The sequence below is a fragment of the Pteropus alecto genome, unplaced genomic scaffold, assembly GCF_000325575.1.
Source record: "Pteropus alecto unplaced genomic scaffold, ASM32557v1 scaffold80, whole genome shotgun sequence".
In the NCBI taxonomy this organism is placed as follows: domain Eukaryota; kingdom Metazoa; phylum Chordata; class Mammalia; order Chiroptera; family Pteropodidae; genus Pteropus; species Pteropus alecto.
In genome coordinates this window covers 4,426,550-4,441,639 of record NW_006430460.1, presented here as the reverse complement: position 1 = coordinate 4,441,639, position 15,090 = coordinate 4,426,550, and the positions used below count along the sequence as shown (strand labels likewise).

Genomic DNA, 15,090 nt, shown 5'->3' with positions numbered 1-15,090 from the left:
AGCTGCAGACGGCAAGAGGGCACCTGGCTGCCCACCCCTTCTCAGGTCCGCCTCCCACAGCCTCCGCCCCAGACACCCTGCGCCTCCTGTGAGGTCGCACTTTGACGGAATAAGAATGCGCCACATTTATGGAACACACCCCGGAACCTGCAGCGTTTCCCTTAAATGTTGGGAAAGTTCTCGGATGATCAACTCATGAATTCAGGAAACAAGAAAAAGAATCTTAGGACATGTCACTGATTTTTTTTTTTTTTTTTAAGTTGAAAAGGTCAATCTTCTAAGCCTGCAAAAGGTTCTTTGTGCCGATCTTAGAAACGACACTGAACTTGATAACCCATGGCCATGGTACAGCGAGCAGGGTAAATAACGGCACAGGAGAGAAGAAACTGCCTTTAAGCATCTGAATGACCTTTCACCTCCATGGTCACGGTGTTAGGGGGCTGAAGTGTGTGGCATTTTACTGAAAGAACAGAACAGTTTAAGGTGCGGGAAGGGGCGGGGTTCAGGGTTTTTTTGTTTTTGTTTTTTTAGTTTATCTGAATGTTTCTTCAGTAAATTTTACTTATTGTTTTTCCTACCATAAGTACCATAAAAGTGATGAGAATTACTTTAATACTCAAAACATAGACGCAGCAAAGTGATTTGAACAGCGAATGCAAGAATAATGATGAAAAAATACACTAGTATAAAATTGCGTGAAACCGTTCTAGAATATACGCTGCTTTCTCGTTTCACAATATCCACATCTAGAAACTGCGTTGGGAAGGTGTGTTGCTTACTTCTTTACTCCAAGAACAAGTGTGTAAGCTGGTCCCTGTCGTGATAATAAACACCACCAGCAGGGATCAGAGCCTGTAACAGTTAATCCGGTTCGTCTCTGCCTTGACGGTGGCACACCTGCTGATCTGGGATGAGTGCCAGGTTCGATGCCGTTTCTGCAGACGCTGGATTGAGGACGAGTCCGTTCACTAGGACAGGTTTCCCCTTAGGTAGTCCTTTCGTTTCACAGAGCGTCGCGCTGGTAGCCGGTCCGTGCGCTGGCTGTGGCCGTGTCACGATCTCGCCACGCGAAGTGCGCCTGCTGGCGGTGTCATTACGTCGCTGTGAAAGCCTTCGGTGGACTTGATTCTTCTTGATTTGAGGATAGAGTCCTTGGTTCAGAATTTGAACTATTAGGATCTGAAAACAAAATTAAGTCAAATCGACTCCGCATACTTTCCTCTATTTTCAGCCTGAACTTGAAAATATAGATCACTATAAAGTAGTCGGTTTGGCAGTGCTTTCCCAGACATGCAGTTTGCATGTGGCGACTGTGCCCTCCCCTGTCTTCTGTACTGCTCACATGTCACACTTTACCTTCTCTGGATACTAACCAAGCACCCCTCTTTCTGCCCGAACGTGGCTCTTCCTGCCACCAGACTGTCCTTTCCCCACGCCTTCAGTGGCTTTTAGTCATTCAGACCCAAGCCCACATGTCGTGCCCGCAAAGAGAACCACCCAATGTAAACCTGTCCAACAGCGACCCCTGCCCGGCACCCCGGATCCTGTTACCCCACTTGATTTGATTCTAGTCATAGCATTTGGCACTATCCGAAACTCTCTGACCTGTTCGTTCACTCGTTTTTGTCATCCCAAGCCCCTTAGGATGTCAGTTCAGTGGGAGCAAGCACATGCTCTGTCCATACCCACGGTGTTCCCAGTACGTAGAACGGCACTGTCAGCACCCTTAGGCAGGTGGCACATTGCTGTCCTGAGCCAGCATCACGGACAGCCACTGCAGAGCCGTATCTGGACCGGAGAGACCGCCTGGCACCAGAGGACACCTGGGTGCACGATGTCTGTGACCGTCCAAGGGGAGCGGTCACAGCTGCATGACATCCACAATCGCTAAGACGCTCCCAGGGCCCACACTAGCACATGTCCGGTGTGGCTCCGACATGACAGGCCCCACTTGGCACTAAACCCGGTGGACGAGTCTAGGAGAGACCGTTGTTCTAAGCTCCATACCACGCCAGGACACGCCAGCGATGGAGTAGGCCCCCGAGACATCCTCGCTTCAGCGGGCTGGCCCCGCTGCTGCTGCCTTTGGGTGTGTGACAGAAACACTGTGAGGATTAAAACACCCACGCGCGGCACATGTCGCAGGACTGAGGGAAATAAGTTTTGAGTTTCCTGTAAAAGTGTAATCATGTTATGAGTAACATCTATTATGTCTATTTTGAAAACTTGTCTATATTATAAATTCTGACTCATTGTCAGTACCCTACGTAGCAAAAAAAATGAGGACCCAGAAAAGATGAACCCTTCAAACTGGTGCGGCCACTGTGGAAGACAGTGTGGAGTCCTCCAAAAATTAGGAATAGAACTACCATTCCACCCACCCAGCAGTCTCACTCTGGGCATGTAGCCGAAGAACACAAAACACTGATTCAAAAAGACATACGCACCCCCGTATGTCTGTTTATTTACAGTATTCAAGACATGGAAGTAACCTAAGTGTCCATCAATAGACAATATGTGCATACACACGCACAATGGAATATCACTCAGCCATGAAAAAGAACGAACTCGTGCCATTTGTGACAACACGGTTGGACCTGGAGGGTGTCATGCTGCGTGAAATAAGTCAGAGGAAGACAAATGCCGTACAATCTCACGAGTAGAATCAAAAACAAAACAGAAGCGGGCTCAGTACAGAGACAAGCTGGCGGCTACCAGGAGGGGTGGGCCGGAGGATGGGCTGGGGAGATGGGCGGAGTGGGTGAAGGGACTTAAGGGTCACAAACCCACAGGCACAGAATAAGTGAGCCACGGGGAAGTAGCAAGCAGCACAGAAGATGCAGCCGGTAGAACTGTAGTGACTCCGTGGGGTGACAGGAGGCAGCTGGACTTGACTGACCTGATGGCCACTTCGTGATGAACACGAACATCGAATCGTTGAGTTGTACACCTGGCACTAGCATGACATTGTCGGCCAGTTACACCTCAGAGATAAAGAGGGTCTGTGTCATCAGCGTTGAGGACGAAAAGGAGGTGTAACCTTTGAGGACAGATGTTTGGGCACTGAACTCGGTGTTGTGCTGTTCAATTGTCAACCTAAAAAATGAAGGATAAAACAAGTAGAAAGCTTTTTGGCTTTTTTCCCTAAAATAAGTATGGGGTATGTTGAAAAGTTTGTGGGATTTAGGGAACTAGAGATAAACTACTTGCCTAAAATAAACATAATAGAAGCTGCACCGGGTTTATTAAATTTGACATAATTAATTTAGAATTTCATTGCAGCAGTTTCAAAACTATTACAAAGAAATAGCCCAGAAAGAAAATGGATGAAGGTTGTCTCTTAATTGCTTTGAATTCAGTTTGAGATTTTCGTCTACATTTAATTTTTTTAAACTTTTTTTTTAATTTGCTTTCCACATGAGGATTGGTACAGGTGACTCTGAAAGGTAGGTTTTTTTAATGTACTCAGCCTCAGAGTGCTATCGACAATTTTATAATTAGTAGAAATGTAGGTCTTTAAATTGTTTTAATGCTTTATAAATGCATACAGGGTAAAGGAACGATATTTATATGATATAAATAGCTTTTTAAGAGTTACATACTTGAAAATGTGGCCTTAAACTATCAGTGATACAAAAAATTATGAGTAAAAACTCTTGAAGGATGAGGACAATCACGGAGTTTTTATGGTATGTGCATATTGAGTAAGACAGCTCGTTTCTCCTTTGGTTCTTATACGATCTGAGGAAAAAACAATATTAGCAGTTAGAATATAAGAACTTAAGTGAATATTTAACAAGTAACATATAGAATTTATAACAAAATCTCAGAATCTGCTTTTTGGGTTGTTCTGAGAAGTCCAGTAGACACACATCTAAATTCCTGTTTGCAATCCCTTTAGCTGCAGAAGATCTTAAGTAAACAAGACGACTTGAGGACGACGGCCGAGGAGACAGAGTGCCAGGTATGTGCAGAAGGACCCAATATTTCCAGACAGACGACGTTACAGTGCGTCTCAGTTCTGTTTGTTCAGATCAGTATCCCAGATACTTGGGGAAATTACCAGGAACTCATTCTTTCTAGTTTGAAGTTTGAAGTCGATATGCTGCGCGCACATGCCTAGACCCGCAAGGGTTCACGAGAGTGTGCCTTGCGGGTACGAGTCTCCTCCCGGTCAGCACGTCCCCCTCGCCAGTGAGTGTGTCGGTTTCCTGTGTGTTATTCCAGAGGTCATTTATGCAGATGGAAGCGTGTAGGTGAACAAGTGGCTGAGGGCGTCTCTGTGCCTCTGTTCCCTTTTCACATGAGCAGGAGCAAACCTACCAGCCTCCCACCTTCCTGACTGTCTCATCCTTTCTCATGCCCACGGCACTTTGTCGTTTGGACTTACACTTTAACCATTCCTGGTTTGAAAGATTTAAATATACGCAGTCTTTTGATATTACAAATGATGCTGCAATTAATAATCCTGTAACTATATCATTTTATACACATGGGAATATATCTGAGGGATAACTTCCCAGAAGTTCAGTTGCTGGGTCAAAAGCTACGAACATTTCTAAAATGTCGTTTACGGCTCAAGTCCACCTGGACTATTTTGAGTATTTTCACCCTCGTTTTCCTCCCGCTTGAGCAGAGCGGACGCTAGCACGGTGTGACGCAGAGTAGCAGGCGGACAGAGCGGCTGTCCCCTCTCCCACCCTCGCTGTCACTACAGGAGTCCTTGGTGGACACTGTCCTGAGAGGCCGGGCTACAGGATCTAGTTTTGTTCCTGATTATAATTACTTGAAATCACCGCATCGTTTTTTTATAGGAACCAACAGTGAAGGAACCTGAAATTAACACAACCCTTCAGATACGTTTCTTTGGAAAAAAAGGAGAAAGAAAACTTCATTACAGAGAATTTCGAAGGTAAATACAGATATTGATATTCGTTTGGGGAAATGTTACAGGTAAAGCAAAGAAACAACCAAGGACGACTGACCCTTAAACAGTGCAGGGTCTGCTGACACGCGATTTGGTTTAATTCGCATAAATTGGTAAAATTGATTTAAAAAGGTATAAAGCGAACCCACATCGTTGCTCAAGGGCCGCTGTGCCTGCTTCCCATGTTTAAAGCGTTTGCGTGTCGGTGCGCGTCTGCCTGCTTTACAGTTGTGAGCAAATGCAAAAGTAAACTCAAAACTGCAAATTATAATTCGTTTTACAATAATCTAATAACAGGAAAGCAGACACCTCTGATTCATGCAAACCTTTCCTTCCTGGTCCTGCTCGTGTTTGCCCCCCGACGAGAGGTCTGAGGTTGGCCCGGGAGTGGACTGAGGCAGCGCCGGGAAGCGCAGCGCACGGCGCCATGGCAGACGCTCGGAACCCACGCCCGGCGCACAGCAGCCCAGCCGTTTCCAGATGGCTTGTCTGCCCACTGCCAGGTGTCTCCCCCGGCCTCCGTCCCAGCCTCTCTCTGCATTTCTTCATCTCGCTCACGGGTCCTCTGCAGCCTGGAGTGTCCCCAGGCCGGTCCCCAAAAGGCTCCTCAGTTCAGTGTCTAAAGGAAAAAATTTAAAACTAAAGTAAAAGTGTCCTACTCGTAGTGTCTTCTCCCCCAGGGAGTGGCTGCTTTGAAATTCAGAGACTGGTCTTTTAAGTTAGAACAGAAAATGACGCCACTTTTATTTTTCATCACAGGTGGCTAAGTTCCTTTCATTTCGTTATCCATTTTTTACTTGAAAATCCAGTAATATTTCATTTGCCAAAGACAGACTATTGGGAACGTGAGTGAATTCTTCGAAGGGGGCCGAGTCCTGGCAAAGCGCCGTGGACGCGTGCTAGCGACGTGGGCGATGCCGGCGGCACGTTCGTCAGTCTCTGGTCCAGGTCGTCCTTCGCGCACTGTTAGGTACAGAGACGGAGCTCAACTTAAATTATTCACGCACACAGCAGAGTGTAGAAATGGCTGGGACAGAACGTGGGGTTAGCAAATGCAGACCTTAAGAAAAAAAAAATCAGTTATTTTAAAAGTCTCTTTTGCAGCCCAATAAAACAATTTTTTTTTAAATCTCCAAGTCAGATTTTACTTTACAAAATATTGATGTTTTTATCTTATCTTCGGCCCCGGCAAATGTTTTCCCACCAAAGACCGTGAGAAGAAATACCATGTCACCATTCACTTTTCCACCCCAACCCATCCCGGACTCACTGACGACAGACTGTTCCGCACCGCATCGGGTTTTGCAGTGGCGCTGCCGGGACGTACGGAATTTAAGTCGGGGAAAGTGCTCAGAAGGCCTTGTTTATCCGCTCCCTGCGCGGTCTGGTGCTGTCATGCAGAGAGTCCGCCGCTCTGCTCAGGTGCTGAATTGGCTCAGAGGGCGCATTTTCCAGGTGGGAAAAGAATCCACATTTGCAGAATCGGTAAGGGTCCTCGACCTCGTGTTGGCTGAACTTACTGATTGATTTACTAAGTAGATGAAAGATGCATGAAGGCAAGGAAACAGCGCCCACTCAGAAACTAGAAGTTCACTGTCACGTAAGCCGGTTAAAGGAGGGACTCAGCATGGGCAGAGTGGCCGCGCGTTGTGCTGAGCGCGTGGGCCACCGGGCGGCCTGGGGTGGCAGGGTCAGAGCACATGTGGCCAGTGGGGAGGGCGGGGCGCGGAGAGGCCGAGGGGGGTGGGTGACATCAGAAGTTTGTCCCCCGCGCCACCCGCCAGGAGCAGAGGCAGAGGCAGAGGCGCGGAGTCCCTGCCAGGGATGGAGGCATGGCCGTCAGGGCGCCTGTAAGAAAGGTCGCGTTCCGTCGTGATAGCGGGAAAATGGGTTTCTGCCGACGGGTCCCCATCTGAGAAGTGGGGACCGGGCGCCTGCTGAGACGGCGTTGCGGAGGGCGGGGGTCAAGGGCCCCCGTGAGGACACGATCCCCGGGGTGCAGCCCCAGTGGTGCGGGGCCCTAGGCTGCCCACCGCGCAGGCACAAAGCCCAGGGCCACGGAGGGAGCCAGCCAGGGAGCGGGGGAGAGTCCCCGAGTCCCGTGGGAGGGCAGGACGCGACATCCCCGTGCCATCCCAGCCCATCTGCGCGGTCACCACGCGCCTGGCCCGCGCGTCAGCGTGTGACACACACCATTTCCCCTGCCTCTCCCCCCGACACGCCTGGTCTCCCTCGGTGCCTGGGATTGAGGACAGCGCGGGGCTGGCCCAGGGCCGCCTGCTGGAGCGTGGAGGGGCCAGGCGGACCCCCTCTGTCTGAACCGACCCAGGCAGCTGAGGCCCTGAGCGTTGGTCCCGCAGGTGCCCGAGGACAGCAAGGCCCCCAGGTGGGCTTTCAAGGGAGCAGTGCCAGCCCCGGTGACCACGGGGACTGCGCTAGGTAGACAGCAGCGAATGAGGGAGCACGCGGGTACAGTTGTGGTTTGTTTGGGTTTTTTTTTTTTTTTTACTTTGACAACTAGTCAAAAGATTTCCCAACGGAAACACCACTTAGGCATTTAAATAAAATCTAAAGTGTAATTCCCATTCTGTCTCCTAGAATGTTGGTTGTCGGTGTGTGTTTGTTCATTGTTGTGATGTCCACCAGTAGTCTAAGTGAGATGCTTCAGGCGTCAGCTCGGCGGATGTGGGTTCAGGGCAGACACTGCCGTCGCCGGTGGGGCAGCCGTTGGCGACAGTCCCGGTCCCTTTGCTCTGTTTCCCTCTCTTTCTCTCCTCTTTCCTGCTTTACTTGGGGCCTTGTCTTCTGCATTTCTTCACGTTCTTTTAAACTCCAATGCTTAGCCTTAAAAATAGTGACCAGAACAAATGCCTGAGTTCATTTCTGGTGTGGTACATTAGACCTTATTTTTTATGCCAATCGGTTTTTAAAGCTGAAAACAATTAGGGAAACAGGAAAGAAAAGCGGTCTCAAGTTTTCTCATCAGGAAAAATCAGGAGAATATCGATGTTGATGCAGTTTCTAGGACTGGGATTTTTTTAATTCTGAGATACCGTTTGTTAGTGGAGGATGCTCTAAATTCGTGAAGGGTTTTCATGAACTCAGCGGTGTCGCAGAGGCTGTGCTGGTGAGTTCTCCGTGTCTCAGCTCATGGGCAGAGCAGCGGGATCCGTAACGTTTGCAGACACTAGAGTGGATGCCCAACAGCGCAGTATGTTGTCACAGCTGCCAGAGCCCGCTCCAGCGCACGGGGCCTTAACTCCCAGCCAGGGAAAAGCAGCTTTCCCCGGTGTTTCCAATTAGGCCACTAATTTACGAAGTATTTAAATGTGTTCCAGGTGCATCTGGTGGCCTGTACCGTCAATTCTCCAACTCATGTGTGTGCCCGGTGTCATGTTCCAGATTTTCATGTCATAACAAGATGTGTAATTTTAGACTTAGATTACTGTCATAAAATGTACTTAAGGTTCTTCAAAAATAGTATAATTAGTTAAGATGAAAGTAGCTTAAACCAGACAATGTGTAGCGGACCAGCAATTAAGTTTATAATATTTCAGCCTCAGAGCCTGAAGAAAAAACGGGAAGGAACAAGTTCGTATTGTTCTGGTGCCATGTTTTCTGCTTCCCTAACTCATTGTTCACTCATTCGCAAGTAAAGCATCCTTTTAACAATCCCAATAAGGAAGAGTCGCATGTCGTCACGACACGGTACAAGAACACAGTAAAACAAAGGCAGAAGCACACCAGCAGAAGACGTTGCTGCTGTATCAGTCCAGACTCGAAATGCTTCACGTGTTAGAGGAAATTCTGCTTTGGCTCAGAAAGGCACATGGCGCTGGGGGATCCGTGGGAGGGATCCGTGCCTGCTCGAAGGCCTGGCATCCACCGGCCCCCGTGCTTCTGAGGCTGACAGGAAGCCATCGAACCCAGACCAAGTCAATGGCTAGTGGTGGCCGCTCCCTCACACTGCGCTGCACGTGTGTCCTCGTTCACTCGTGACGTGACAGACTGTACAGAGTCTCACGTGTAGAAAGGTGAATAAAGGGGTCTGCAGCGAGTTAAAACGCGTGGAGACGATGATGCTTTTCACGTGGCGCAGCTTAAAAATAAATCGAGTGCGGCATTTCTGGGTTCTTGTTCAAAGGGAATGTTTTTTAATCTGATATTCTTTCAGCTTGACCCTTACACAAGAAGCTGTTGATGATGGTTTGATCAGAGTGCCATGCATTATTATAAAAACGAATGTTGAGTCACGTAGACATGTTATTGTCCAAAAGATCATAAATATTTTTAGGTAAATCTAAGCTCTTCGTGCAAAGCCATTGATTACATTGATCAATTTTGGTATCTGAAAAATAAGAAGAACCATTAATTATGATTTACATTCTAAAAGCAGTATCCCAACTGAATTTTAAGTTTTTCTGATTATTGATAATTTTTCTGTATTGGAAAAACTTTGCTCTCCATGCCATTTTATTTTCCATGGCCGTAGCAGAGTGGTGTTTTACGTACTGTCTTAAGCCTTTAGGTGCATCGGGATGTGGCTGGCAGGTACAACTTGTGCAGGCATACCAGGCGTCGGGTTCAGGCTGGAGCAGGTGTGGGGCTGCGCCAGCGGCTCTGCGCCCTGGCTCCCACAGTCCTTTGCACGCACTCGGGTTCCCCGCCACTCACCCACTCACCCACTCACCGTGTCAGCCACTCCACAGGTGCCGCTGAAGGTGCTTGGCAGCCCTAGTGACAGTATCACGATTGACTGCTACTGGTTACTTCCGTTAATTGTGTGCTTTAACGTTTAGGTTTATGGAGAATCTGCAGACGGAGATCCAGGAAATGGAGTTCCTCCAGTTTTCCAAAGGTTTGAGTTTCATGAGGAAAGAAGACTTTGCAGAGTGGCTCCTTTTTTTCACTAACACCGAAAATAAAGACATTTATTGGAAAAATGTGAGAGAGAGGCTGTCGGCAGGAGAGGTTCGTATGCCTTTTCGTTATGCTTGTGATGGACAGGACGTAGTAAGTCCGACATCTTTGGAATCCAGTAAAGTGGCTTCCACCTTAACCAGGACGAAGCCGCTGCGTGTTTTCGAGCGTGGGGTCAGGTCGGAGGATGTGGCCCACGTACTGTTTTCTTGGGCTGGACTGTTGCATGCGGCACACTCGGTGTGGCAGCCGTGAGCTTAGCCTTTCCGGTAACGACAGGAACGAGAGGAGCACACTCACCCCTGTCCCTTCTGTTGCTCTGGAAGTTCTAGCCGGTGCACATGACAAGGTGCTAGGGTTTTCAAACTTCGTTTGCACATGATGTGATCGTGTGCCTAGAAGACACGAGATTTAAAGTGAAAAACAACTAGAAACAATAAAAATGACATAAAGGGCCTGTTACAGTGCTGCGGTGGCGGGGGTGGCGGTCCCGTGTGAAAATCCCAGTAGCGCACGTGTGGATGCGTGCGGAACGTGAGACCACGGCTGTCCAACTGCAGTGACGACTAATGCACAGTGGTGAGGTTCAGGCGAGTCTCATTCTGTGTATTGTTTTTATAATATATTTTACACTTTGGTTCCAAATTCTTTTCAAAATGGGCATGTGTTTTTATATAATTTTAAAGCTATTTCTGTAGTGAAGAAAAAGATAATAAAATATAACGAAGAGCCCATTTATAATTGTAGTAGAAATATATGATCAGAAATAAATTTAATAAGAAATATCTGGGAAAAACTTTAAAGTCTCAGTAGCTATAAAACTTAATGACAGAGGCGTTCCCTGTGACTGACTAGAAAGTCAGCGTTACAGATACAGCAGTTCTCCCTTAAATGAGTCGGTAAGTGGAATGGCTTTACCAGTCCGAACAGCCTCGGCTCGCACAGCGCGGGCCCAGCCTGGTGCCCCACGCGCCTGGCGCAGAGGCACCCTTTGCAGCCCTGCCAGGCCTCCGCCTAGACATCGGGGGTGGGAGACCGCCCACGGGGCCACTCTGGGACGCGGACTTGTCCTGGCTCTGCCATCTTGGAGCTCCAGCATCTGAAAAAAAAACATCACCGTCAGAGGCTGGGGTAGGAAAAGAAGGGCTGAGTCACATCCTGGCAACTAAACGTTTTGTCCTGGAGACACATGACCCGGCCGTTGGCAGGACTGGTCCCACGAGCCCACCTAACTGCGGAAGCGCCCTCTGCTGCGAGCGGGGCTCGGAGGGGAGGCGGGTCGCGGTGAACATGTACGGATTTCCGTGAGAGTGCCACAGACGTTTACGTGACGGGCCGGGGCCTGCGGGGCGTCTCTGCCTTCCCCTCAGTTTTGCTGTGACCTGAAACCGCTCTAAAAAAATATTCTCTGGAAAAAAAATGCCAATCTTGTAAAATGTATCAGCAACTGTTGGTGACTAAAACTGTTGGTGAATCTGACAGATCAATTAAACAGAATATGAAGTCCAGAGAGAGACCTAGGTAGACGTGGGAATTTAGCATAGGTAAAGTCACATCACAAATTAGTGGGGGAAAAGCCGAATTACTAACGAGCGGCATCAGACACTCGCTGGCGTGGAGGAGGAAACCGAGGTCAGTCGTCTCCAGGTCACCGAGCACCAGGCAGTGAGTGCCAGATGGGTCAGAGCGTGGAACGTTGGAGAGAAAAAGGAGACTGAGCAAGCAGAGGCAGGAACTCGGGGACAGCCGTAAAAATAAGTGTCACCTCCCCTCATCCTGCCAACGATGACCGTTAAAGTCAGAAGGAAAGAGGAACAGGAGGACACTGGCCTCGCATGTAGCCCAGTGTCTAACCTGCAGCGGGGCCTTGGGGCTGGAACCCCGGAAGGGCCTGGCGTCCGCTCCGTTCGGGGTGCGGGCATGCCACGTAGCAGAGTCACAGACTCCGCGCCCACGACTCTGGCGGGCCCCTCAGCGACACCGCAGCACCCCCGCTGACGCCACGACTTCGTGTCCTCCGGGCTGGGCCTCCAGGCCTGTGCACAGCTCCCTGCTGTGTCCTCACTGGGCCTCGGCGCCCACACCGAATGACAGCGCTCTGGCCCCGATGCCCGCATCCAGCCTCACTCACCTCCCCAAAGGCCCGCCTCCAAACGCAGTCACATGGGGCCGGGGCTCCCGCACATGGCTGGAAGGGACCCAGCTCTGCCCACAGCACAGGCCAGCGCATGCCTTGCACCGCAGCACACAGTGGCCGGCGGCTCACCGCGGGTCCTCCGGCCTCTGACTGGATCTGTGCCTATCCCGCACTGCAGACTCTTCACAGACCTCCTCGGAGAAGAGAAGGTCATGAGCTCAGCGACAGAACAGAAAACTCGCACTCGTGTTCCGAAGATCGTTTCATGTGCTTCAAAGTAACGAAAGCTCCTTTTCATTGTTCCATTAGAGCATAAGTTTGGACGAGTTCAAGTCATTCTGTCGCTTTACAACCCACTTGGAAGACTTCGCTATTGCCATGCAGATGTTTAGTTTAGCCCACCGCCCCGTCAGACTAGGTAAGTTCCATGAATGGTTCGGTTTGTGTCATCTCTGGTCAGTGTCACCTGGGGGACACCAGTCACGGAGCCACTTATCCGCGAGACAGCGATTGGCCTTCTCACTAGCCCAGTGTGGTCATCTGCTTTTACAGCAGCGAGGCGCACGTCTAACGGTTGCTGGTTGCTTTTACTTTCGCATTTTGCCCCAAGAAGGAGGGGGGAATATTTGAGTTTGAAACGTTGATTAGATTAAAATAGCTGCTCGTCTCATCTTACTGTTACTTTCATGGCATTTCTAAGCCTGATTTATCATTTGAATGCCTTCTTGATGTATATTTCCATCTTTACTTCCCATATAATAAGTGTGGAGATGTGTCTTTTTCTTCTCAAGTTGTGAAAGTCGGATTCTGTCCACCCGGACAGAATTCTGTGTCGCGCGGTGGGTGAGCTATGTTGTTTCCCCTCTAGCGGAGTTCAGGAGAGCCGTCACAGTTGCCACGGGACAAGAGCTGTCCGACAACATCCTGGACGCCGTCTTCAAGATCTTTGATTTGGATGGCGACGAGTGTCTCAGCCACGGGGAGTTTCTTGGAGTGATGAAAAACAGGATGCACCGGGGATTATGGGTAACATTCTGAGTTTTTTAGTAACTGCGTGTTTACCTGTAATTAAATGGACGGTGCTGCCTAGAATTTGAGCAAATGTATCATCTTAAGTGGCGTTTGCGTCATTTATAAAGAGACATCGTTACACACAGGATGGAGGTCTGACATTTTTCTTTCCTTTTTCTTAAACTGAATCTAATCACAAACTATTCAGAAATCACAGCCTAGAATTTTACTTCGGGCTCTGTAGTGAGATGCACCTAGATTCAAATCCCAGCTTTATCACCTGTTTTTGAGCCTCACGTTCTTCATCTGTACAATGAGGAAACTAATAGAATCTACCAGAAAGAATTATTATGAGAATTAGTTTTCTGACCTGTGCTTTCCCCCTTAGTTGAAAGGAATAACGGCCACACGGTATTTTTAATTCACGAAGCGCACACTTACGTGCATTATGTCTTCTCGAGGCTTCCCATCAAATATATCACGACCTACAGTTTCTAGTTTTAGCCAAAGTTAAATCAAAGTTTTAGACTTGTACTTTGTATTCCACCGTAGCTAGCGTTCCCCAGGAAAAGAGAAACGTTACAAAATGTTACAAAACGGAAACGTTATGAAATCATTACATTTTAAAACCAATATGAGAAAGAAGGTCGCCCAGAGTCGTCCTCATTGTGAGGGAGGAAGCTCCACGCGTGCGCGGTCCCTCCGCCCTCCGCCACCCTGCGGACACTTGTGTCACGTCCGTGTGTCGCCCCTCACCCTCTCTGCACGGTCCTGTCACAGTCACCTTCTATGACGTAATCCACCTCAGATGCAGGAAACGACCAGTCACGTCGCACACGCGCGGCCATGCTTAACCTGGGGGAGAATGACCCTCCGTTTCCACTTTTCATTAACAGGTACCACAGCAACTGAGTATACAAGAATACTGGAAATGCGTGAAAAAAGAGAGCATTAAAGGAGTAAAAGAAGTCTGGAAGCAAGCCGGAAAAGGCCTTTCCTAGGAAAAGACTGCGTGCGAATTTCATTGCACCAAATGTGAGAATTTGGGATTTTTTTTTAAGTGCGATGTTCATCTCATTGTCTTCATTGATTTCCTTTGTAATATAAAGATGACCTGCACTGCATTCTGATGGATAATTTCCCAATAAGACTTAATTAACGAACTTAGTAAAGAGAAGAAAGTATTCTTTTACAAAAACAGATACTGGCCTCTGTCAGAAGGCCGACGATTGAAGTAATGCTTTGCACTTTGCTAAAATGGAAACCCTAGTAATTCACTGATTTAGTAGACACAGCAGCACAGTATGCTCTGTGGAAGGCTCGGGTACTCACAGACAGCAGTAATGGGCACACAGGGCCAACGTCGCCTCTGCAAATCCTGATGCTCCCAGTAGGGCAGATTCAGTTCACATTTCAGGTCTCGTGGGTGTCTGATATCGCATAAACCTCGTGTGCATTTCATTTCAGTTGGCTATATGTTGGTTGTCTTCCAAATAACATACATTTCAATATTCTGTCAGGAAACAAAGTATTCACAAAGATACAAAAATTACTGAGGTGTGTTTTGTTTTACATACGTGGTTTAAAAAATGCACATCATTTTTTACATGTAAACACTCTCATCTCAAATCGGTTTATATTCTTAAAAACTGGTATTGGGAGAATCCCGATCACAAGATCAGGATCTCTTGGGATTTATTGGGTTATAGGTAAATGTTTAAAATGGCACTAAAAATTAATTGACATTAAATGTAAAATATTACAAACTGGCATATTTTTAAACTGCAAATAAAAATTATTCTTAAAACACATGCCCTTTGGACTGTCCTGAAATGAAATTCATAGGTAATGTAACCTTACATTTTTTTTTAGTTGCATAAGGCACTTACATAACATGTAAGTAAAGGCTCTTACAATAAAGTGATATGTAATCAAAACGTATATGTTCGGGCACTACTAGAATATCAAAAGAACTCATATTTTTCTAAAATATTCCTAAGGTCATTACCATCTAGAATACATCTGTATATCTATATCTATATATCTGGCTTGGCCTGAGACTTTAGGGACATTTGAGTGAAGGAGATGGGGTAGG

At 47.9% G+C, this 15,090-nt stretch overlaps 1 protein-coding gene across 2 annotated transcripts in view; it reads left to right on the top strand.

The window, feature by feature from the left end:
• MICU2 (mitochondrial calcium uptake 2) overlaps positions 1-14,806 on the top strand; it is a 31,952-nt gene extending 17,146 nt beyond the window's left edge. For both annotated transcript variants that reach the window (XM_025047016.1, XM_006904844.3), the window contains 6 exons: positions 3,902-3,964; positions 4,815-4,912; positions 9,727-9,898; positions 12,294-12,402; positions 12,853-13,010; positions 13,892-14,806. In XM_025047016.1, coding sequence (XP_024902784.1) covers positions 3,902-3,964; positions 4,815-4,912; positions 9,727-9,898; positions 12,294-12,402; positions 12,853-13,010; positions 13,892-13,996 — 705 coding nt within the window. In that variant the 3' untranslated portion in view covers positions 13,997-14,806. The remainder of the gene's footprint in view (positions 1-3,901; positions 3,965-4,814; positions 4,913-9,726; positions 9,899-12,293; positions 12,403-12,852; positions 13,011-13,891) is intronic.
• The last annotated feature ends 284 nt before the right edge of the window (positions 14,807-15,090 follow it).